Source organism: Poecilia reticulata, linkage group LG13 (assembly GCF_000633615.1).
Source record: "Poecilia reticulata strain Guanapo linkage group LG13, Guppy_female_1.0+MT, whole genome shotgun sequence".
Lineage (NCBI taxonomy): Eukaryota > Metazoa > Chordata > Actinopteri > Cyprinodontiformes > Poeciliidae > Poecilia > Poecilia reticulata.
In genome coordinates, this window is record NC_024343.1 from 12,383,916 (window position 1) to 12,410,875 (window position 26,960).

At 37.3% G+C, this 26,960-nt stretch overlaps 1 protein-coding gene and 1 long non-coding RNA gene across 2 annotated transcripts; one reads left to right on the forward strand and one right to left on the reverse strand.

The window, feature by feature from the left end:
• Window positions 1-1,631: 1,631 nt before the first annotated feature.
• On the reverse strand, window positions 1,632-25,930 carry stard10 (StAR related lipid transfer domain containing 10). Its single transcript, XM_008425467.2, has 8 exons — window positions 25,661-25,930; window positions 25,410-25,560; window positions 25,158-25,335; window positions 9,670-9,817; window positions 9,423-9,526; window positions 4,614-4,731; window positions 4,079-4,131; window positions 1,632-3,021 (listed from the first exon to the last, which is right to left on the reverse strand). Exons 3-8 carry the CDS (start codon window positions 25,314-25,316, stop codon window positions 2,815-2,817), a joined length of 789 nt encoding a protein of 262 aa, XP_008423689.1. The 5' UTR covers window positions 25,317-25,335; window positions 25,410-25,560; window positions 25,661-25,930; the 3' UTR covers window positions 1,632-2,814.
• LOC103474465 (uncharacterized) lies at window positions 19,322-21,047 on the forward strand. Its single transcript, XR_535188.2, has 3 exons — window positions 19,322-19,865; window positions 20,357-20,471; window positions 20,566-21,047. It is a non-coding gene; the product is annotated as an uncharacterized LOC103474465 (long non-coding RNA).
• Window positions 25,931-26,960: the final 1,030 nt, after the last annotated feature.

Below are 26,960 nucleotides of genomic sequence, written 5' to 3' on the forward strand. Positions count from 1 at the left end.
TTGAACAGGATTCCTTTTACTTCATTAAATGGGAGGATAGTTAGCAAGACAATAGAAACCTTTACAATAAGTCTGACATAATTACTTTCATCACTGCGAAAAAATTGTTCAGTCTTGTCACTCACACTTCACTCATATTATGATTCTCTGTTATTTGCTCCCCTCCCCACGTCACAATCAGGGACTCTTGTCAGTCAGGAGACGTACAAGATTTATTCCCCCTCCAGGCTGAATGAACTACACATCTACTCCGCGACAAGTCCGTGATTTGGCAGCGTGTTAGTCATTTCATCTCAAACCTACAGGGAAAAGGACAGAGGTGGAGCTGGAGCAGAAGCTTGTGGTTAGGGGTGGAAGGGGTGGGGGAGAAAACAGGTGGCAAAAGCTGAGCTGCAGCATTGGGAGAGTAATGCAGAAGACTGACGGTGAATAAAGAAAGAATGAAAACACTAGACAAGCGCACGATGCAATACAAGAGCACAAAGAGTCTTAATGGAGCTAAGATAGGACAGGGTAAATGAGGGAGAACAAATGGTTGAGATTAGGAATATGGAGGAAAAAGAGCAGAGTGGGAGTGGAGAAGGCTGAGCGCGTGAAAGGATGGAAAAAGAACGAGAAGATGAGGAGCAGAGTGAGGGGTGAACACGAGAGATGTCAGGAGAGGGAGTGGGAGAAGACACGAGGAGGAGGTGGGGTGGCGATGAGTCATCACTAGGCTATCATTCCCGGTGGGCCGGGTAGCTGTGGGGGTGGTAGTGTGACACATACAGATCCACAGAGGGTTTTCTGGCCAACATGCTGCCTCTATGTCTCCTCCCGCTGCGGAGGCGGGTGGAAGACAATACGGGGATACCACTGAGACACGACAGAGCAAAGCGGTGCAGTTGCAAACCGTTCTTTCTTCCTTCTGACACACACACACACACACACACATGAACATTACAATGGCAGAGCGGGAGGCCTCTGCCATTGAGCAATAATAGCAGTGGTGTTGAGCTTGAGATATTTTTGAATTTCTTGCATACACTTCCCTTCATCATTCATACTTTATAAGGCAGCGCATATGCAGAGGAGACTGGTGTAAAAATGTGGAAGCAAACAGAGAGGAAGAGATGCAAAAGATTTATTGCCAAGCCACCACATAAACAGGCAACTGCTGTGTTCCTCTCACTTCCTGAGCTATTTTAATAGAAAACCAGATCGGAACGGTTTCTGTTCAGTGTGGCTGCACGCCCGCTGTCATGAACAGCAGCTAGGCATGCTGCAATAAGGAACATCCCAAGTATAGATCACACAAGATCCCGTCATTATGTGTTGCTCTTTGGTGCCGAGTTGATCTTGGCGTTGCTATGCCGACAGATTGGGGGGGATTCCTAACACTGATCTAGGCCACTGCGCGCACACACACGCAGTGAATCCATAGATGCACGCAATCAAACGAACACACGTGCACACATCGTCTCCCATTGTGAGTACAAACAGTTCACCGGTCACAGCTGCATGTAATCGTGTTTGTCTGTTCTGATCATGGCACTGCACTTTCAGAAAACCTGCATGAACGAGCGAGACCAACCACGGCAGCGACCCAAGCACACGTGAAAACAGGAAAATAAACTCAGAAACCAGTGAAATGATGGAAACCTTTGTAGGAATCTGCATTTATTTAAAGTCTACATACATTCAGACATCTCCCAAATTGAGAAGCTGTCATTGCATGAATGTAAATCTGCATTTGTCTGTGTGGGACCAAAGAAAAAAGGGGGGAGATGAAGGTTGGGTTGTGGGTTCCAGCTGCCTTCTGCACACCTGCATAATTATGTGCTTAGAAAATGTCATGGAGACACACACTGAGGACTGAGAGACTTAAGGATCGAGACTAATATAGGTCAGAGTGCACCGGTGCAGCATGTTTGGGGTGTATATCTCTGAAGGTCAGAGATCATGTAAATAATTGTGAAAATATTGGATCTTGATAGGTCATATGTAGAATCAACATGCATGTTAAAATTTGTGTGCAAATGGTTTATTAAAAAGGCATAGTTCTTTGCAAAGTTATTTATGCCCAATAAACTTTTCCATTTTGTCTCATTATAACCACAAACTTTGTTGTATTTTATTTGGATTTGTGTGCAAAATCACAACTTGAATGGGAAATGACTAATTGTTTTACACTTTAGTTTAAAAAATACATATAATCTGAAAGCTTGACTTGCATTCAGCCATCTTTACTTTGACATCCCAAATATCCAGTCCAACAAAATTCCTTCAAAAATCACCAAATGGATAGGGTCCAGTTAAAATAAAAAATTAAAATCCATTCCACTTCATTGTTACGGTCTACTGTGTGTTGGACGATCTCATAAAGATTCAATAAAATACAAAGACGTTTATGGTTACAAGGTGACAAGATGTGTAAAAGTTTTGAAAGTCTAAGTGCTACAGCAAGAATCTATGTATATATTTGGTATGAAAGTCTGCATTAGAAAATGACATCCCTTTAAAAAGAAAAAAAAAAAACTTTAATGCTACTTTGAACACATCAAATGTTAGTTTATTTACTTCTAATAGCATCGTTTGTGCTCCTTGTTTATGTGACGTGTCTGTGTTCATAAAATGTGTGTAAATGTGACTGAGTTGGTAGTTTGTCCCTGTGCATGAATACCCACATAGTTGTCCTCATTGATATGTTTGCATATGCATTTCATGACCAATCTCCAATGTACAGACAGAATCACATATACATACATGTAATGATGGGACGTTTATTAAGCATTTATGTATCCCTGCATTGCTGTTTGTATGAACATGTTTGGTTTAGTCGCTGTCTTCTCTGTCATTAGTCTCGGCCAAAGAGCTCTCGTCGATATTCTCCAGGCTCTCCGCGCGCTGAATGCTCAGCTCCGAGAGTGGGATTGTAGCTAACGTGGTCTGTTCGGGGTACAGCCAGGGCTTGAAGTTGGGGCCGTGTCTCTGCTTCCACTCCGCATACTTCAGACAGGCTTTGCTGATCTTTTTCATTGCCTAGAACGAGGACAGAAATAAAAATGGAACAATCGGTTTTGTTTAATATAACACATATTTCCACAGGTTAAGCCAACAGTTTGCCGTTTCGATAAAAAAAAAAAAAACAAGGTGGACTGGATTGACACCAGACATAGAATACATGGGTGCTGAGGACAGAAGCAGCTCTGCAGATTAAATTTAAGTGATAGTACAGTGGGAAGCAGAAGTGATCATGTGAAACATGCATTTGTGGTTAACCATTTTGTGTCTGGCAGAAACTTTGAATTTGAGTTTTCTGCTCTAGTCTTGCTAAATATTTTTGTCAAGTGTTTCTATTGCTTCCTGAATTTCTGTAAACATTTCTATATTTCAAAAGCTTTTGTTGAGAAATGCATCAATGCAATCTTTTAGTTGAGGCAATCCTGCCACTTGGACTTCCATGTAAATTTATTCCGAATAAGTTTGCAAATTGCATGTTATCCAACAACGATTCATAGTAACTGACTCAGTGCAAACTGAAAACTAAAACAGTACAGCATGTAAAGATTTCTGTCTATCCCAAATCTTTTAATACACAATGGTACAGTGATGAAGCATGGGTAGATAAACCAGGGATCTTTTGAGCTTCAAAACTACAAATATTTATACGAAGCATCTTGTATAATTAGAACCTACTACTAAGGTTCCTTCACACATTTCTGACTGTGTTTCCAATGAAAGAAAACTCACACAGGATGCTATGGTTAGCAGCTGAAATGAAATGTGTAAATCAATTTGATTCATCTTTATGTTTCTACTTTGCAAATCTATTTAAGCTGCTCTTCACTAGTCATTGTAGCAGTCAATCCCTTTCTTTCCTTACTTTCAACACAAATTTAAACACCGCTCTCACTAACAACCCAAGTAAACCTGCATTTCAGAAACGAGCTGCACAGAATGTTCTTTTTAGCAGGCATATAATTCCCACCGTGATAGCCCGTGTGCCGTGACGTACCGTCAAGACGAAAGACTACCATTTGGACAAATGCACAAGACACTCACTCACAGGATCCGTGTTAATATGTGCATGACTTACACGGGGAGCGAGGAAGTGAGAAGATTTGTTGACAACCCACTTGGGTAATGAGCCTGTAAAAAAGAAAGAAGGAGCTGGGTAAGTCTGAATAAGACAAGAAAGAGGTTGATGAGGGATGGGGCAGGTGGCTTCAAGAAGAATGTTACGTTTTCTTTCATTGCATTTCACATCAAACACATGAAAGAGAATCTTAGTAACTCGATTCTTGTTGCATCCACGCAAACACATTGGGAAGAGGTCATTCTTGAGATCTAAGCAACAACAAGCATGCAAGTAATAAAAATAAAAATATAAACAGAAAATCTTAATGGTTAAATGGAAGGATATAAAAATGGACAGATCAAGGCGCAAATCTTCTTGACATGGTTACCAGGACGACACATTTTAATGTAAAGGTAAATGAATGAATAACTTATGCAGCCTGCATTAGCACCTGGAAGAGGGAGCATCTCTTTTCCCATCATTATGTGCAGTATCTATGCACTTTTGAACAGGGCTGTGCACGGATTTGCTGCAGTATGTGTGCATTATTTACCTCGTGGATCTACCTGGGCCATATAAGTGAGGGTACAATTGGTTGGTCCCTGGCTCTGAATCATGTAGCCAGTCTGAAGGGAAACGGCCCGCACCATGTCCTTTTTAGGAGGGTATTTCTGTGAAGACAACAATAAATTTATGTTTAGGTAAAGGGCGCAACAAAACTGGATAATATCCCCTGAATTTTATTATCTATGGGAATAGAGTCCACATTTTTTATACAATGAGGGTACAATATCTGAATAAAAAATAAATTAATTATAGATTCAAAGCTTTTCTAGGCATTTTATCACATAATCCATCATGTTTGTAGCAAGCATATTGAAATGTGTTTTTAAATTGCTACATTTCTATAGTTTTACATTCATTTGAAATCCAATGCACAAGACAAAGCACTAAAAGCTATACACACTGCAGCATACTGTATTATTACTGCTAACTTCTTTGGCTACATAGCTGAGATAATTATTCACTATAATGACATACAGAACTGGTTAGCCAGCACTGACTGGAAAAGGCTCACTGAAACTCTTAGCAGAGAGGAACTTCACATCACTGCTTTATGTTTTTTGTTTTTTTTTCCTGGAGATCTGTTGCTTATTTTTGGCATCTCCTCTTCTCTACTGACAGGTTACAGTATAGGAATTTCTGCTGAGCACACCTTGGCAGCTTGGTTCATGAATCATCTGCAGGATTCTCAGAAACCAAACAGCATCATGTTCTGGGCTAATGGGCATTTAAGTTGAACTACATCTCTCTGACATCCGGCAGACGTGTACACTTTATCTTATGTCTTGATCAACTGACAAAAAATAATCCTGGTAATTGATTCTTAGCAGGATTAGTTATTTGAAAGCAGAGTTTTTTGTGTTAAAAAGATAAAAACTTAAAACTATTCACAGAATTTTATCTGATCAACGGGACTGATTCTAAAACTGAGTGTAACTGTATGAAAATTAGTGTAAAACTGGAGGACATTTTAAGCAACTGCCAACATGGCCGAGTCTGACTGTACAAGCAAGTTCATTCTGAGTAAGATGCTAAAAGAAGTCTCCAAAAATTAAGATTTATATAGGAGGGATCCAAAAAACAAACAATAAATCTTAAAATTTCAGGTTCACATTGTGCAATAAGCATTTGTCCTGACAGAAAATCTCTGGTTGTGAGCTTTAATCAGTCCTTCAGTATGAAGACAACTAAAAATGACCTTGAGCAAATATCAAGTAGTGTCAGATATTTCATGGGCCAATTCTGCCGTGTGACTGCTGCATATCTGATTTTGTCCTCATTTGCCCCGACACGCAAGCTGTTTATAAAGCACACTGAACATTTTTGTTACAATTGGGCCTCATTTCTCTCCAAGTCCAAATTCAATGTCTGACTTGCTTTGGTCAAAATGAAACATGGAAACATTATCAAAGTGAACACTCACAGCCCATCTCCCCATTTCACTTTGCAGATTAAAAGGGAACATAATGACATAACCCATCTGTTCCCTCCTTTTTATAAGGTTCAGGTCAAGGTTCTGAAACTACATTGAAGAGTTTACCATTAGGAGAACTGACAATTAACACATCACATACTGGCTTAACAAAAAAAAAAACAAACAAAAAAAAAAAACTTGTGACAATTCCTCTGATTTCTTCCAAAATGTTAAGTTTGTTCCCTTCTTTGATTTTCTTTATTGCAGCATTCAAAACAAGATGCTCTTATTGGAAAAACAAAGACAGGTCTAATTTGGTAGAATATATAAGAAAAAGAGTGTCATTAAATCCAATAAATAAAGCTCTGCACTAGATCATTTTATAACAATAATGCAAAAGGAATAACAAAGAACTGAACTACAGAAGAGTTGTCAGCGCATTCATGTGACATTAAAGTCGAGTGGAAACAAAGAGAAGATTTTTTTTTTCTACGGTGAAAAAAAGTAATTCTCTTTTCCATTGAAAATTTAACTTAAGATTTTATTCATTCAACATAATTTTCTAGTTCCATTCCCAAATTTATTTGTGTTATAGAATGTTTTAGGCATGCCCGTCTGTATCACTTGTTTGTTTTAAAGTCAATGTCATATTCATTGAGATTAATAAGTTAAACAGTCTTCCATTCTGTAAGTCTGAAGTTCAACTGATCAGCAACAGTAACTTTGTCAAATCACACAGCTTAACACAAACATTCATTCACGGACACGGATTCTATTATGTCCATAAACTCTAATTGAGGCAGGAATGTGGAAGGCAAGCCAGGAGTTCAGAGTTACAAGTCACATGAAATGACTTATGCTTCTGTAAACTTCGTTTTAGGGAGTATAACTCCGAATGAGCCAGAGAGAATAGGAGTGAAGGACCAGGGGACTAAATACTTTATTAAACAAATTATTTAGACACTTTAGATTATTTTTAATGTGTAAACATCTTCTCTAGTTTCTTTTATGCTTCACTGCCAATCAGTCAAACCCTCTCTTAATCTTTTAAAGTGGTCTTAATCAATGGTTCCTCATGGACTGCCTCAAACTAAATCCTTTTAAAACATTTACTGACTGTCCCAACAGATGAAAGGTCCAATAACTGAAAGGTACTAATATGTATCCTTACCAACTACATGACAAACTGTGCAGGGCTGCTTTAAACCGCATAAACTTCAATACACTGTTTTTCTTTGAGCTTTGGCTGCTTTTCAGCCCAATAGCAGACTCTTTCTTAAAAGAAAAGTTTTTCTTTGAATAGTCACCAAAAATCTGACTTACAAATTAACCATGCATGAAAAAGCTACTAAGCTCCCATGTTGTTTCATTACAGAAAACATAGCAAAAATTCTATTTTAAGCTGGAATCACATTACAAAGTATCCAAACATACAAATTTGTACCAATTTCAGTAACCTGCTCTATAAAAATAACAAAGGTAATACATTCTGACAAATGAATTGCTATAGTTATATGTAACCACTAGTATTCAAGAAATCACCTTAAAGTTTCTTAAAGGCTGACATGCAGTCAATAAAAAGCTTAATGAGGGATCTCTAATGTTTTGTATTAGCTCTTCAGGCAAAACATTATGACCAATGATAGATAAATGCATAAAACTCATCTTATTCTTACGACATTGACAAATCTTTTCTTTCATTTCAAGTGTTAGAAATAAATAACTCTAAAAGTTAAAGATCTGATTGGGCTTGACAAGAGCCAAACTAAGATGACTGAGTCAGTGAAAAGTACAGGCCTGGTTGGGATGTTCCCAGCCTGCAGGGGTCATTGGCTAACAAAAGCTGTCGTAAACAGATGACGTTCATGTGGATCGGAGGCCAGCCTGCACAATACTGTTTACTGCTGCTTAGCCAGTAGTCACAGATCAATCTGTGGCTATCCTGAAAGGGCCAGTAATGGACATTTGAGTCTCAGAGTTGAACCATGAAGCAATGGAAGAAGGTGGACTTGTCTTATGAGTCATGTTTTCTCTTATTTTACATGAGTGATATGTGCATGTTGCTTATTTGGGGAACAAATGGAATCAAGCTGCATTTGGGGAAGAAGGGAAGAATTTAGCTTGGTCGATATTTTGAGATTTACTAACTAGGACTAGTTTGGCTACCGTCCAGAGAGACAATAATTGAAGAATATTTTAAGAAGCACAACAACCCTGAGGTGTTGCCAATTATCCATATGTGAGATTCCCAAAAAAATAAATAAACAAAACAGAGCTCATCCATGCCCCACATGCTGACGAACTAGATTTGTTGCTCACCTTCAGAGGTAGAGCAAAGACTTTACCTCAACAGGTCAGTGCTGTTTCGGCACCAAAATAGGGAATCACAAAACTAGAACAGGGTCAAGGTGGTAGGAGTTCATCTTGTAACCAAAGATTTACCAGTTCGAACCCCGTCAGACTCGATCCTTGTGACCTTGGCCAAGATACTTCACCTGCCTTGCCTGTTGGTGACCATCACCAACCATCTGAATGTGAGTGAAAATAGGTTAATGACTGAATGTAGAGCAAAGCTCTTTGGAGTCATCAGGACTAAATAAAGTGCTGAACAAGTTCAGGCCATTTACTATTTAGAATGAGAGTAAAATAGTTTGACAGCAGAACCCACTCGACCTCAACATGACTGAGAAGAACCTGTAGAGAATCTCACACATTTTGTTTGTTCAAATTTTACAAAGCTCACTGCCTCATCAGTGTTACCCAACTAGTTTCTAATCAACACTTTAATTTTGTTGAAGCAGCCTTGGTGACAGGAGATGATTAGGAGCTCAGCTCCACATAGGAAAAGCTGCCAATTTATCGGCAAATGCTTTGGGCTGAAGTCCAACTTGTTACTCACAAAATCTTTATGTTCTCTAATCACTATGTTTGTTCTACTACCACTTGATATTAAATGTGTCAAGTTCTTAGAAAGTATGTTTAGTAGCCAAAGTAATAATGTGCAGTGTTCATCTGTATCAGATTAATGATCTTGCAGGGAAAATGAAGCAGTGCTGGCACATAAAACATCTACAGTAAAAGCTTCAAGGGGTGGAGAGTTTTGTCTCTCTGGACGGATGCCAAGCCGTCTCTTCTTCCTGGATGGCAGCTTCTCTACAAGATGAGTGAAATTCTAAGTGTCCAATGAAAGGTTTGCATCACCTCCTCTCTACATAAAGACTTTTATGCACTACAATGCCCCTGGTAAAGTGGGCAGATGTTTTTTTTCAGCTGAGCCCACAAGCATCTACTTTGTTCCATTTACTTCACAATCCTGTATTCGCATTCATGTGCAACATAAAAAGGTTATCAAAAGGTTCACTGTATGTGGTTGTCTATACATACGGCATGCTTAACAGAGTAGTTCATGATGATGTAATCCTTCCCTATTGGCAGCCAGGAGCGAAGCGTGATGACGTCCCGGTTCCGGAGAGGTTTCGGACACTTCCCTTTAAAACAAACAATGCATCTCCAGTAAAACAAACCGTTGAACAATAATATGCATTTCATTATGAGACTACTTCCCCTCACTACACAAAACCATTCACCCACGTAAAGAAAAACAATGTTTAGAACAAACAGCGCAACGTACATGAGTAGTATCCGACATCTGCATTCACTGTGAGCTTCCCAATATCAAAGGTCTCAATGACGTTTGAATCCCACTTTCTTCTGTATTCGATGTCATGGAGAACATCGTACATCGTCTCAGCCGGCACATCCTTGCATACCATACAACACTAAAAGAAAGAGAACATTCATCATGAGGTTATAAAAAAAAAAAGAACAGGAGTAATGGAATTGATTATTTCTGCTCTCTACAGAGCCTTGTAAAACTGTTCAAACTTCCTGAATCTTTTCAATTGATAGCAGAATTTCACATGATAGACCAACACAAAGTACTGCATAACTGTGAAGTAGACGAAAGTGACGCGTCGTTTTCCATTTTTAACTACATAAAAAGCTGAAAAGTGTTGCAGGTATTTGGTTTCCAATTCGAATTTTTTAGCCTCTCTGTGGCAGAAGTACCAACACTGCATATGACATCCTTCTCTTTCCACCTCCATGGGGGAAACATGGAGAGGGAAGTGTCATGCTGTGCGAATATCCTTTGTTAGAGACAGAGAAGCAGGTCAGGACTGATGGGTAAAATGATGGAGCCACACTTGACAGATTTGTGTTTAGTCATTTAAAAACATTCAACACTTTCTCATTGCTTTTAAATTATGCACTTCTTTGTACCAATCTCTAACAAAATCCCAGTAAAAGAAAGTTTGACGTTGTAACTTAAAACATAAGGAAAAGTTCAAGTTGTAGGAATACATGACAAAACACTATACACCCCGTTTATTTCTCACTGGGATCCCTCAGATCAAGCAGACACTGACTCGTTTCAGATCTAACGTTTTGCTCCACTCCTGCCATCTGAAAAAGGCAAATATTAAAAGGGTAAATATCACATTCACCTGCAAAAACATACAATATTAACATACAATATTGCTGAAAAGAGGAATACAAATGAACAGGATCTTGCAGAGAAACTTCCACAAACAAACAGACCTGTTTGATGTGGAAGTGTTTAGACATCAGCTGGTTGGAGAGCGTCAATGTAAGAAAGATGGAGATTGGGTGTGAAACACAGAGAAAGGAAAGCACAACATCAGGAGAGAGACAGGCCGCTGACCATAGATGAGTCATTACTAGATCTGAGCTCCAACAGAAAAACAACACATTCAGTATAAGTCAGAGACAGAGACATATGTCAGAAGGCCTGCAAGAGCCAAGCACTGGCAGGAGCTCTGAATGATCTTTTTTAGCTGTCATTGTTTGACAGCTAACTTCTACCATTTGGAAAAAGCACCGTTTCAGAATTGATCACAAGATGTAAGCATAATGTCAATCATCCATCCATCCATGCCACCTCTTTCATTGTGTCTTTTCAAGTGCTGCAAAGCTTATCAATAGAACCAGGGATCTCCTGTCTTTGCTTAGCAAGGAAACAGAAGCAAAGAAATGCCTCAAACCCTTGAGTGCAGCCGTTGCTGGAGTTACAACTGTCTCGGGGACGCATCTCAATAATATCAACAAGAACAACGGAGGAACGGCAAGTGAAAGAATCCGCAAGAATGAAGAGATCAATGAAGGAAAGCACTTGTGAAACAGACAGAAAGTGAGCAAGAGAAGACAAGCAAATGAGAAAGAAATGGACCCAGTCTGTCCCAGAAGATTTAAAGTCCCAATACTAATCAGTCGAGAAGGCAGCCTGTCTTTATCCATCTGTCTCTTCCCATTCCCCAAGGGATTCATTTAGAAAAATTATGCTCATTACTGCTAGGAAACCTCTTTGAATAGAGGGGAACTCGTGCTGTTCAATAAAAATAGCATATAGGCTCACCCTTTTAGACTAATATCAAACTGTTCTGTAACGACATAATATAACATCTAAAGTACTCTCTTAGACATGAACAAGTTACTTCCACTATAATTGCTGACCAGTACAAGCAGCTTGAAAAATCTGTCAGCAGAAGTGTAAACAGAAGCATAAAGACTGCAGAATGGTTTGCAAATCTTTAACATCTTCTGAGATGTAATGTTAGATTGAAATTCAGAATCTATATCAACTACTCAATAATGGTGTAATGGCACAAGTTATGCAGCAACATAGGTTGACTTTTAGATATAGACTTTTTTAAGGAAGGTATGAGCAAGACACCCCGCTTCAAGCTACATACTGTATTACAATAGAATGGTGATGAATTAATTGTGATCAGCTTGACCTTTCACCAACTGAAAGCATTTTGTGCATTAAAAAAAGGTCCTCATGTTTTAAAAGAACCAATTAAACAAAATGAGTAACAACATAATCCTTGTCTGGAAATGTTTAGCATTTTGTTACATTTTAAATTTGAGCAATGTTTGGGTATGTATCCACACAAAAGCTGTTTTCACAAATCATTCCTATTTGTAATTTTTCGGTAACCCTTTATTCGAAGGGGTGTGCATAAGACTGGCATGACACTGTCATAAACATGACATAACATCTGTCATGAACAGAGTCTTTATGAATGTCTATGACTGTTGTCATGAAGTGTCACTCGGTAAATAATGACACTTTTAATGCAAAGTTGCTCTAAAAGTTCCATTAAAAGTGCCAACTTTGCATGATTCTGTAAATTATGATAATTTAATGTAAAGTTGGTATTTTTAATGGACTTTCAATGTGACTTTTGGAGCAACTTTGCATTAAAAGTGTTATTATTTACCAAATGACACTTCATGACAACCGTCATAAACGTTCATAAAGACTCCTTCATGTTCATGACAGGTGTTAAGTCATGTTTATGACAGTGTCATGTCAGTCTTATGCACACCCCTTCAAATAAAGTGTACCCAATTTTTCTTAAGTATTCAAAAATACGGCACTGTTTTTAGCCAAGTTTTTGTACTCAAACAAAAACAGGAATTCAACCAAAACTGTGAGGGAACTATGCCAGACCTTTTGTGGGTTGCTGTAACCATGCCAAAACAAAAACGGACAGACAACCAGGCGTAGAGCAGAAACATTGCACACTGTTAGGTTACAGGTAGGGCTATTAAATTTCAGTTTTCAGCTTAGAGGCTGGGCAAAACACTTATACCTAAGAACAACTTAGAGTGACCAAATAATCCAGTAGTCATGTTTTGAGAGCAAGAATGTAAAGCCCAATGGGGAACAACACCTTCATACAGTACGACTTTAAACAGAAATCACAAAAACATCCTCAGTGTTTAAGAAATGTTTTGTTCTACTAAATGCTTATAGTCCAAAAGACCATTTTTATTTATTTTTTATTAAGCTGATAGCAACTGAAATTAGAACTTTATGGTCTTCATTGACGAATCATATTTGTTCTTCATGTAAAGATCTAAAGCAATTGAATGATATGTACATGTTATTTTTGGCAATATGTGAACGAGCTTGAAAAATGTTTTGCAGAGCTTAAAATATAAAACAGGCGTGCACAACTCTTGAAGCGTGTGAAATGTAACAGGAAGTCACATACACTCATTTTAACTGTCAAACCACCAAGGTTTACATCAAACATATACCGATATAAAGCTCAGGTAAAAGAAAGCATTGCTAAAAGAATGTACCACAACTCGGAGCTTAGCCATGAAAAGGAAAGTGCAACTAAATGCTTTTGAAAGCACACATGCTAGCTGGTTAAATAATACTCAGAAACCTGACCAAGAACAGATCAAAATTTATTTTAAAAATTATTATTTCTTAGAAACTATTTTCTAAGAAAATATTTTCAGATATGAAAACAAACCCCAGGGGAGCACAGCAGCTGGTCAGTCACTTTTTATAAATTTTATAAATAAATAAAAGCGATCCAACTTTGTTCAATTGCGTTTCATACAAATGCTGTGATAAGCTTGCACCTCCACTATGAGAGTGCAGTATCAGATTATATAGATCCAAAATTGATCTAATTGTGTTGTAGTGTGGAACTGGGCAGGAGATAAAAGTCATTTCAGATAAAAGTGGGGCCTCACATGGTTTGGTCTCTTCATTCTCTGCAGTAAAGACTAAAACAAAAGTAACCACAGAGAGCACAAGACACCAAGTCACATACAAGCCATACATGTGGTCACGTGTTAAAAACAATGACTAGGCACAGCAGGCGACATTCAGTGAAAGGTGACAAAAAGTTGCTTTTACTGTAAAAGTTGTGTGAAGTCACATTTTCCATTTTCCCCTTCAAACTACTTAAGAACCACACACAGACAAAATATGTCTGACACATCTTCATCAGATGCCTCAGTACTTGCAACTTGCTATGCTTGATAGCCAACAACAACATAATCTTCAATGTTTGCATGGCTGTGTGCATGTGTGAGCACTTGCGCATAGATGGATTGCCAAATCCAAGGTACAGTAGGTAAAAAAAACCCAGTGGGAATAAAGAATGTGTTATATCCACAGGCAAACTGAAACAGGAGTAGGAGGAAGGAGGACAATTGAATAAAAAAAGTGAAAGAGGACTTGTGAAGGGGCAAAAGGCATTCAGTAGAAAATGAAGACATACACCCTGCTAAGAACAAATCTGTGTAATTCTATTACATACTAATTCAGTAAACTCAGCATAGGAAGCCCAGAGTGAAGGGGGAAAAAAGAGGCAGGTGAAACAGGGTTCAAAGATCCATAGGCCAGAGTAGAGACCAAAAACAGAGATCTATCCAGTTGCTTATGATTATCCACAGTATAGCATCCACCCACACCAAGCGCCCAACAATCCCTTTTCCCCTCTCATGTCACTCAACCCACCAACTTTTCCTTCTTTCCTTTGGTTCCTCCATGAAACACTCCCCCCCCCCCCCCATTTGCCCTCTCATACCTGCTCTTCCTCCTACAAATTTGTCAGCTCTCGTCATCTTCTTTTGAGAGATGATACAAAAATGCCAAAAACAATTTTGGGGATGCTTCGTGCAGAGCTCCCCTCTGCATCTGCATGGAAAAGGAAAATCCCAGAAGGCTTTTTTTGTGTGTGTTAGTATTTGCCTGGGCAAATATTTCTGTAGTGTTATATTAAAATTTATGCTAAAATAATTAAATGCACAAAAATAGTAAAAATAAAAACATATATTCTCTAAGTAACTGCCTGCTTTAGTTATGAAAAGAGAGGAATCACTCAACACAGACAGCTTCAGTCAGCGTATGCAAACAGAATAAAACATTTATTATTCATAACCTAAATGTCTAAACCAACAGCAGCCACAGTTCTGATTTTGATGACGGAGCTGTAAACCTTTTCAGCTTACACATTTAAGCGACTAAAATAAGGTTTGTACAATTAACCTCTGATTAGAAGACAGACATATTTGGATAATTAGAATCTTGACCCCAGAAAACATGCCAAATCAAGATGTTGGAACTAAAGGCGCCGCCACCTACAATTCCAAATAAAGTTGTTTTAATATTACAGATAAACTGCAAGTCATGTCTGTAAAGCAGCAGACCACAGGCTAGCTACCAAAGTAGATAGCCTGACCGAGTTAACCTACTAAAATCAGCTTCTGATAATTGTGTTGCTGCATCCAAAACAAAACAATAAGTTGATTTCAAAAGGTGCTTCCTCTAAATTTTTGCTCAGGTTTGTGTAACAAAATAATAAATGAATAGTACAGATATATAAAATAACAGGTCATTACTTTTGTTGTGCAAGAAGGATTCTTCCTCTTCATCTAAAACAAAACCTGCAAATCCGTGTCGTAGAGAGGAAGATGAGTGCAGACACAGCTACTTCTACCAAATATTTTTTCCACACTTTCTACAGATTCATAAATTATTTACATTCATGTTTTAACTTGGTGATGTGCGTCTATTACATTTGCCTATACGAAAGTAAAATCTCTGAAAAAGATTTGCAGCTTTACTCACTTTCTAAACTCAACTGTTATTTTATACCATCTTATAATGTGGAAATAAAAATCTGAATCTGCCACATGATTCTGATCAGCACATTTTAGACACGTGAGGTGAATGGATGATGGTGACAGTGCTTACTGCTGCACCTTAAACTGCACGCAGTTTAAACTGCATGCAGATGACTGATGAATAACTGATGTATAGAACATACATAATTGATGAATAGGAATTATAAATGTGATTATTGTGATGTTTAGCACCCTAACAACTCATAATAGTTTTAATATGCATTTTTCTTTACAATTTCTGATTCAAAATCTAAAAATTTAGGTCCAGATAACTCATCGCTCCGATTAATTATTCTACATGCATCAGCAAAACTACAGCCTTTTATTCTGTCTATAAATAGAACGGCTGTATCTGTAGCATAGCTGATTGCCAGCCTCCTAAAATGTGTACAAAGACTACTAAACTGACGAAGGCTGAATAATAGTACCGCCCTTTGTAGAGTGGAAGATCAATTGCTCGAGCCCTGCAACAAGAGTTGAGACAATATCATGCGATGTAAAAAGCAAGCTCATGTTACTGTTATATTTACATAAAGATAAGAGGCAGTTATAGACAGAGGCCCAACCCAAATGACTAACGTGTGTGTGTGCGTGTGTGTGTGTGTGTGTAACTGTTTGCAAACTACAGCTGTCATTAGGAAATACAGCTGGTGTAAATAATTTAAAAGAGCACGAATAAGAAAATTAGTTCCTTTGCATTCATATAGTGGACATACAAAGAGTTAACACACCAATGAAGCAGACTTGCACCGTGTTGATTATGTTACACCAAAAAAATCAACAAGAGCTTGGCTCCCAGGTAAGATCCCAATTCATGGTATGATGCTGGATCCCCCCCCACCCTGCATATGAAGATAACACTAGGGCACACTTAGACACACACCCATGTATGCACACATCAATTTATTTAACAAAGTAAACAGCTGGTGGTTAACTCACGCTCTTCAGACCCGGATACAGCAGCAGGAAAAAGGACTGCTGTTACATCTCAACCCATTCTGTTTGCTTACTGTCCCAACCAGTACTGAAAGATCACATTACTGTCAGCTACTGTGGTATACAGGCCAATTTTCAAGACTGGTGGACTGAGGAAATTGTAGTCCTCTGACAATGAAAGCGTTGAGCGCAACTTGATCCCTTCATTACTGGATCAGTATTGCATGATTGAACTTTTTTTGACATCCCAGTGTCTCCCAATTAAAATGTACATTTGGCTGACTTTGACTTAGAAACCTAATGACTGCAGTCATTTATCCTATTTAAAGTGAAAAAAGTACTTTCTTTACACCTGCTAAGTCTGCTCAGTGTATAATAAATAGGAAAATGAGGTTGGTTCATGGTTTTCTGAATGAGCCAAGAGCATTAGAGCATGTTGCCCATGAATAAAAGAGATATTAGCCAATTAGAAATCACTTTGTGATCAATAAGTAGATTTTTTTTTTTACTTCATGTTCCTTGTGTAAATATCCACATTCTTAAAAGAGTATTTCTATTTTCATTAGTGGCATGGGAGTGAGGGTATGTTGCATGAATCAATTTATACCCCTAGCTAACAGGGGTATAAATTTTTTAATTTATACCCATGTTAAAGTACGAGTGTACCATGTTAAAGTACGAGTGTACTTTAACATACAATTTAAAGTATTGTTGAAGTACAGAAAAGGTCCTCATGCTGCACCATCAACCACTAGGTCAAATGAGAAACATAACAGAGTTTGCTCACTGCATATTTGCACAAGTTCTTCACATTAACTGACTAATGGCTACTATATCATTCAAACATCCTTTTTTGTTACAATGAACAATTATCATACTCTGATGCCTTTCTGGGAAGAGGCAGTCATTTTATCGGTACAATACACAAAGAGGTATCAAAAAGTTTGTGGAAATGTAAGCAGTTTCATGAATGTTACAATGCTAAGCAATGCAAGCAAAAGAAGTGAATCATCATCCATTTTCTACCCTTCTCTTTTGTTATATGAGCTTCAAGGCTTGATTTTCTTTTGCTGAACAAAAGTTATGCCAACATAAAAAAAAAGAAAAAAGATTTTCAGTTTTCAGGAAAAAGCATTGATTGTTTTGACCAAATCTGTTACTTTCGTGTACAATAAAGTTCTGCTCGCCTTCTCTCTAGAAAAGTAGATCCAACTGCATGACCTGGGTGAATAGATTAAAACTCCGTTATCAATACTGCTACAGACTTTTTCAGCATGGTTATGTTGTAGAGAGTATTGAAATTAAACTTCAGAATATGTTGTACCGCCTAAATCAAACAGAAAACTCTTTTTATGATTGGAGTAAAAACTGCCCAGCAGCTCACACATACAAACAGGCGACATTTTAGCACAGAGTTATTGATCCAGACCACTTTACGGTGTGAAAATCATAGAAACAGTCCATCAGTGACACCTTTTGAACAAGTGTGTCAACCCTACATCATATCTGCAAAACTCTAAAGTTTCAAGCCATGTGTCTTTTTTTATACAGTGTCTGTGTGAGGGGTGCTGACTTCAAACTTTATTTCAACACATTTCCAGATTTTTTTCTGTCACAAAATCTGTATGTCTCTTCTTTCAACATCAACAACCACACTGCAAAAACTGAAATCTTAGTAAGATTAAATATCTTAAATTAAGGAGATTTTTCTTGTTTTCTTTCTGACAAGATAATTTTTCTCACCAAGAGGGATTTATGTAAGAATATTTTTCTTATTTTAAGTGTTTTTGTACTTAATTATCTCAGTAAGATATAAAAGCTTAATGTTAAGAAAATATTACTTATTATGAGTAAATATGTGCTAGAATCTAGAATATCAATATTTACCAATCAAACTTCAAGTCTAGAACTTATTTTATACAAGTAAAAATTTCTTATTTCAAGCACAGAAAGTGAAATCACATACTTAATTAAATGTATTCAGATAATTAAAACAGACTATGTCCAAATGGAATCCTTTGTGTTATTGTCAATGAAAAATTAAAAAAACCCATGAACTTATATTCTTGTATAAGTTGGCAGAGTGTACAGGAAATTGTAATTTAATATTTAAACGATTGACATTTAACACAACAATTTCAGAAACAATATCAGTTTATATATCAAGATAATTCTTGGCATGTTTCCGTCTGCTATGGACCTTAATCTGATCTTCTTGATGCAAGATGTGGGACCTCTTACTGACATGTCATGAAATTTCTATTGATGTGTGATTTGAAATGGCTGGTATTCCACACAATGAGATTAGAATCAACAATATTGATTCGCTCAATGTCATGATAAATATTTTAACTTTTGGTTTATATTTCAAATTCTTACTTTATAAGTTACTAATATTAGTTTGAACAATATTTTATTCATCATGTTTGTAACCCCTTTTATGACATCATACAATCCACATGGGAAAGCGCCCAAAATGTCAGTGAGATAGTATTAATGTTCGATACAACAGATTTTCTTTCCGATCCAATACAGAGTAAAATTTAAGGTGGTATTGGCAATACAGATCCCATACTTTGTGCAAAAGACAATTAATTTGTTTCTTAATTAAATAAAAAATAAATGTAATCCATATCTTGGCTTCATAAAAAGAACACAATGTACTCTGATGCACTCATTTTAAACTCAGAAGTACATTGAGAACAATCTCGTTTACTATAAGCTATTTTAATTCAGCAGAAATATACAAAACATATGAAAATGGAGTTGCAAACTAAAAAAAAGAAAATTAGTAATGTAATAACCCTACTAAACACATCCTTGTTTAATTATTAAAACTACTATAAAATGACAGCTGAAATAGCTTCATGTCACTTTTTTTTATAATCTGTCAACATGTTCATTTCTGAGTGAGTGAGCGTCAGCAGCACGCTGCGCTTGGGCATTACGTCCTTACACATTACATACTCACCAGGCGGAAGAAAAAGTAGTTCCCATTAACAACGTTTCATTTCGGCAAGATCTCAATAATTTAGTTACTTTCTAACTTGCTCTTGTTAATCTAAATTATCTCAAATTACTAAAGTGTTGAAAGTATTGATCCTTGGATCTGACAATAGATTTTAAAGAATTAAGTTCTGGTATCGGAAGAATCGATATTTCAGTATCAATCCGCACATCACTAACGGCAACGCCAGAGATCATTTAACTGCCCTGATTAACGGTTGATTCAGTTGTAACAGCCTAACTAAGCTTTTATCTACTGTACTTTTATAAGATTTTCTTTTGGCAAATTCTCTAATCTCGGTTGGACATGAATGAAGATGGAGGACTTTTTTACGTGTATAGACCCTACAGCTGCTGTACTGAGAGGTAAGTTTAAAGTTGTCTGTCTTTCTAAGATAAGCTAACTGAAGATAGTTAGCATGTCGTGATATGCCAATTTTCATCCGCGGTTAAAGAGCCGCTCTTGTGAATATGAGCTTTGAACAGTTATTAACCACAATAGCTGTGGCTTAAAAATATCGACACGAGTCTTGGTAGCTTCCGTTTTTTAACATAGCTAATATGGCTTCTCATTCGTAGCTTTTGATTCGGGAAATGGTTAAAGAGCAATTCCGCCTAGTATTTCACTAACTGAGGGTGTTTGATGTGCTGTAATTWAAAAACTTAAATGCAATGAGTCTAAAAGCCTAGGTTAGATATTCCACACTGTTACCAGGATATTTTAAACACTATTTTTGATTTGTGAATTTAAGTAGTCCTAGTTTGATTTAATTAAAATAACTTTCTTGCCATCTTGAATTCATGTAATATTGTAATTGAGCAAATGAACTAAAATAAGACTTGTTTTATTTTTCAAGTAAACCAAACTGTTGCCATGGTGAAGTCTATGCCAGACAAGTCTCCAATCACGTATTGCACCATCTACAAGAAACTTTGGGAATTGCAAGTGACGGCATCCTTCACATTCTTGAGGTAAGAAATTCATGATACTGATTCATCATGACACTGATTAGTCCCTTAAACGTGATTTGTTTTGTGATTGTTTTTCTGTCTGTGCTCCAATTAGCAGATGACCCAACAACTTCAAACAAGAYCACTTTTCAGCTCTGTGGTGATCGTGAAACCAACTTTCTACTGGCCATTGGAACCATGCCTGCCCTGATCTTCTGAAAGGAGGACATCATAGCTACTACACTTTTCAGCATCCGTGTGTGGGGCCACTCCTCTCTGTGCTGCTGACAGACGTCTTGAGAACGCCGTCCGTAACTGAGGCAAGACTTCCACATATAAAAGGCTATGGCTTACTGGAAGAAGTTCATTGCGGAGGAAGCTCCTATTGTTGACATCTAATCCCAAGATTTTTTTTTTGCTTTGGACAATTTGGTTTGCTTGACTCTTAGTGCAGCAGATGTGTCAGATCGTCATTGTTCTGTCATTTTACAGGATTGTTTCAGAATCAGATGCCCATCCAGACTTTAAATTCTGACCAGTAGTCATGTTTTATTGTGTTTATGTGAAACTTAAACGTAATAAAGATGTTAAAAGTAATTGAACTCATGTCTTCATTTCAGCAAGCCAATAACATCTCTTGTTCCAGTATTCACAGGATCAATTTTTTGATTTTTGTCTTAGCATAAGAACCTTGAGTAAAGCTGTGACAAAATATATATTTTAATCCTATGCAACAATAAAAATAAACTAGATTTAGGTATACACTGCAAAAAGTCCCCTTTCAAAAACAAGAAAAAAAAAGTACAAAAATAGGGTATAATTTTCTTAAAATAAGAAAAATTATCTGCCAACAGAACAAGAAAATTTATCTTGTCAAGATTTTCCAAAACAAGAAAAAATATCTAACCAAGATAAACCTACAAATATCTTAAAATTAGTGTATTTGTACTTAAAACAAGCCAATTTTACTAATACAAATAGAATATATGAGATTTATTTTCTTAATACATAGAACATTTGTCTTAAAATAAGAAAATTTTACGCTATTTTAAGAAATTCAGTGTCAAGTAACATTTTCTTTACTTGAGATAATTTTTCTTAAAATAAGATAATATATCTTACTCGTATAAGTAAAATTGGCTTGTTTTAAGTAAAAATACACTAATTTTAAGATATTGTAGGTTTATCTTGGTAAGATATTTTTTCTTGTTTTAGAAAATCTTGACAAGATAAATTTTCTTGTTCTGTTGGCAGATAATTTTTCTTATTTTAAGAAAATTATACCCTATTTTTGTACTTTTTTTTCTTGTTTTTGAAAGGGGACTTTTTGCAGTGCAATGTTTGCTGTTTGATAAAAATAAAAAAAAAACTGCCTCCTTATCAATGCACCACAACTGCAGATTCTGCACTGTGCTGCGAAGAGATTATTCTTGCTCCATTATGCTTGATCAGCATTGTATGACTAACAGATATGCATTTATTTATACAACTCCCCACACTGCTGCTACATACTCCAAATGAAATGAGAGGATGAGTTCAAAGGATAAAGAATATTTTAATTTAAAAAGTAACCAATAAAAAATAAAACCTACTGTAGCCTTGAAAAACATGAATGTGTGCTTTTGAATATGAAGTAAATGCTAGAAAATGTTGTTAATTTGGACTCAAATGTGAAGAATTACTTTGTAAAAGTGTTCATGCCACTCACATCTTCTCACAGTTTTTCATATTACATCAAGAAGCTTTAATGTGGTTTACCTAGATAAAATAATAAAACAAATGCAGGAAAAATATTGGTGCTCTGTTTTCTTTTTGCAAACAAAATCTGATAAGTGCAGCATGCAAGTATTCAGACCCCATACTAAAACTTTTAATGGCAGCTGCGGTGTCACTGTGGCACAATTATAGTACTTAACATATCTACAGATCAAAATGTCTGCCCAGGTTATTTTGCTACAGAGCTGAATCACAATCTGATTGGATAAGGAGTGTCAATAAACATAAAATTTTTAAGTCTTGCAACAAGTCGTCCATCCTAGCACAGTATAAGTGCCTGAATTTGTACTGTGCTTTACTAGTCATACCGACCACTCAAAGCACTTTACACTAGATCCAGATTCATCCAACCGTTCTCACAAATGCATACCACACACATACATTCATACATAGCTTAAGGTTAAGTGCCATGACCATGGGCACATTGACATGTGGTAGAAAAAACCTGGAATCAAACTGACAACTTTCGGGTTGCAAGATGATGACTCTTCCCACTGAACCACAGTGACCACAAAGCAGGAATTAGTAAATTGTACCTCTGTATGTTTAGGGCTATTATCCTGTTGAAATAATAGCCTGAAATTTCTTATGCCTGAAATTTCAATTCTTGTGCAGCCTTCAACAGGTCATCTTCCAAGACTGCCCTGCATTTCTTTGGTCAATCTAGAACAAAACCTACCCAGAGCATAATGCTGCCATCACTATGTTGCCCCATGTGGTTGGTGTTTTTGAAGATGATATACAATGTTAGGTTTTCTCCCATGCACAAATCTTTGCAAATGTTGACCAGATCTGATGTCCTCTTCCATAAAGTTTTATGGAAGGTACAACTGTACCAAGGTACAGCTGTATACACACTGAACTTATGTTACACACAAAAAGGCTCCATTCCTAATGAACTACACTTCTGAAGTCAACCTTAGGCAAAATATGTCAAATACAGATGTACATCACATGTTTTAAGGCTCTTAAAAACGCTCTTACATCTTCTTCACAATTATATGATTCTTAATTCTATACTACTACTTGTTAGGGGACAAAATATGGAAAAGCTCCAGGAGTATGAATACTTCTGCAACATACAAGTTTTACTAACAGTAGTTGACTTATCTCTGGGGAAATAAACTTGCCTCTTAAGTTTTCCCACCTGCTCTCACTTCTGTTAAATAAGGGGAATTTTCCCATAGAGTGCATTAGGGTTGCATCAGCACCACTGTAAACATTTATAACAGAATGTTGCACTCGGGGCTTTCCTTGACAGTTCTATAAAAAAATATATTTCAACCTACTCTTCCATGATTGCAAATGGATGACATATAGTTTTGTTTGTTAGTTTGCTTTGGAACTCTTCCTTTTAGTCAGCTTTAGCATGGCGAACAACTACAATGGTCCCATGCAGCAAAAAGCAGCAGCAGCAGTTAAAGCATGTCAGCACTTTCGATCATATGGGAATTTAGCAGAGCTCTTCCCTGCATCCAGATTGTACGACTGGAGTGTAGATGTGCTGATGCGTCAACTTTCCTTTCATTCATGTTTTATGGACAAAGAATGAATAAAGAACTAGAATGGTCTTTTACTTTCTTTTTACGGGTCCATCTCAGTGGATCAAAAAATTAATTTACTTTAAGCATTCAGTTCAAAGAGCGAAGCTTGTGTCATATAGATTCATTTTACAAAAATGATTATTCCATTTTAGGTGTTAATTTAAATAATTATGTTTTAAAAGGTATGAAAACCAAAAATTCAGTTTCTCAAAAAGTTAGAATATTTCACAAACTCGATTAAAAATAAGTTTTGTTAAAGAAATGCCAGCCTACAAAGGTGTGCAGTAAATGCACCAATACTTGGTCTGGGAGTTCTGGCTCTTTTGCATGAATTGCTGCATCGATGCAGTGTGGCATAAAGGTTATTAACAAGCATCTGCATTGTTCTGGTGTCTCTTGTCAACATGTTGGAGATTCTCTATGGGGTTTAGGGCTGGTCAGTTTTCTGGCCAGTCAAGCAGTAACATCATGGTCATCCAACCAGGCACTGGTAGTTTTGGATGTGTGAAAAGTCCTGCTGGAAAATGAAATCAGCCTATCCATAAAGCATGGTGTGATCTAAACTCAAAAATTTTATGGGAGACGACTGAGCAGATGTTGAACTTGCTAAAATAAAGCACAGTGCAGATGACATGGCTCACAAAATCATCGCAGACTGTTGAACCTCCACACTAATCCTTGAACTTCCAGGATTCTGTATTCTCCACTCTTCCTCCAGACTCTGTGATCTTGATTTCCATAAGAAATCCAAAACTTACTTTGATCTCAAAAAAGGGCTTCGGACAACCAAGCAACTGTCTGGTCTATTTTCTACTCAGGTACGACACTTATGACATCGTCTCTGTTTCAGGAGTGGCTTAACTCAAGGATGCGACAGCTGTAGCCCATGTTCTGGACATGTATGTATTTGGTGGCTCTTCAAGCCGTTGCTTCGTCTGAAATCTCCTTTGTACACCTCTCATGACCTCTTTAATATGTTTTGTTTAATGTCCTCACAATGCTTGGCTATCCCTGTTGCTTATGGACCTTTGTTCCTAAAACGTGTTTTCCTTCCTCTGAACTTTCAGTACTTCACTTGGATACAGTCAGCTTCTTGACTGAAAAGACATGGTTATGTATGCAGGGTGCAGGTCACTGTCTGATGGACAAATGTCAAATCCAGTCTTCCATCCACTGCGTAGGCCACAACAAAATATTTTTTATAATAAAACTAATTTTTAAATTTGTCTTTGGTAAGATTCCAGTTTTGTGGGAAATTGAATGTATTCCAAAATATCCATGTCCTTTATTTGTATTGAAATGCTTAAATAAATCTACTTTAAGATGATACTAGGATTTACTCAGACATCAGTGTAGACTAAAAAAAAAACAGACTTAGTCGACTCACCTTAATTTTATGGACGGATTTGCCCTCCTCCAGCACCTGGGTCCACACCGTGATGCCCCCCTTGGTGTAGGTCATGGTCCAGCCCTCTTCGCACAGGCACTCCGCCTTGAAGCTGGCGAACGCCCTGTCGTCCGGGATGGTCACTGTCTGTCCAGACATGGCTTGTTGCCGAGAGAAGCTGCGGGAGGAGGAGACTCTCACTGGAAAACACAGCTTTATGTCAACGAGAAATCGAGAAACCGAAGATATTACCTCCTCTTCTGTGGCAATAAGTTGTTTAATTAATTTCCCCCCGTGCAGGAAGCGTTTGTAAGGCAGCACCGCGTCTTGTGATGTTCTCTGTGAGCGTGTGTGCGCGCGCGCGTCCTGGCAGGTCCAAACACCGCAATCCTCCTTGAACAAACTAATGAAACAGAGGTGTGACTGACACAGCCTCGCACAGGTGAGCACACAAAGCTAAAGCGAACAAGTTAGAGGGGAAATGACATGGGCGAATATTATACCAGTGGCTGAAGAAGTTTCTGTCCGCTTCGGCAGTCCTCAGTAAAATAAACCGCCTTTCTGTCCAACCATATGTTTCTGTCTTTCCGCTTGTCACCCCTTCTTTCTGCCTCCTTCCAGCTCTGTGGTCCACCTTCCTGATCCTCACCCCTCGTTGTCTCCCCTTTTGCCTTTTCTTTCAAATGCTTATTCCGTCAGTTTACAGCAATTAGCGGAAGGTCTCCATGTCTGCGGTACAGCTGTGGCAGGTGGTGGTGGTGGTGGAGATGCAGGCAAAAGAAATAAAAGGAAGAGGAGGAGGAGAAACCGAGCGACGCAGGGAAAGCTACAAATTGCACCTCCCCGTGTTACCTTCAGGTGCTCCTCGTAACGCTCACTCACAGCTCCACATGCATACGTGTGACTAGATTAGAAAAAACGCTTCAGGTCAAAACTAAACAGTTGCAGTCATGACACTTTAACTCTTATTGTTAGCTTAGTTTGGAAAGCATTTTCCAAACTAACTTCGGTCCAAACAACTTTCAAACAAAGTTGTTTGTTTTTTTTAAATGCATGAAGCTCAGCCTCACTTCTGAAGTGGTGCTTAAGCTGCTTTCCGAAGCACATAGATAGAATTTTGATATTATCTGCAAGGTTAAGTGGCCATAAAAAGAAGCTTTATTTTTTTGTTTTCTGACTTTACGTCCATTTGAATGCTGTTTCAGTTAAGCAACAATTTAATTTAGCTTGTCCAATTAAACTCATATGTAGTAGACAACATTTTAGAAAAATGCAAGACCAATATTACCCATATATCATTTGCTTTTTAATTTTGGGAAAGCCTGCCCCCTGTTGGCTTCTCTGGGAAGGATTTCACTGTTCTATAGAGTACAATTAATGTATTTAAATCTATTACAATGTAGTATTTTGTCTTTTATGTATTTATTTACTATTTTTATTCAGTTGCGTTACTATAAATCTTTTTTTATACACCCCTTTTCTGCCTCCATAGAATTTTAATGCTGTACCACAAAATATTGCTAATTTTGCAAAAGACTGCATGTTTTGTCAAAATGTGTGGTTTATTTTTGTCTTTAGTCCGCCTAACCAAAAGTTGTTTAGAGTCACAGAAGCTACATACCCCTTAAAAATGTTTTACCTATATTTACAATATCTGTTATAGATTTTTTTTCAGTATTTTTAAATGAAAGAAAAACTATTTCGTTTTTGGGTGTGGGTTTAAAATAAAAAAGTTAACTTTTAAACTAATGGGGTGAGAGTAAATAAAAGTGACGTCTGCAAAAAAAAAAAATCCAATTGGGA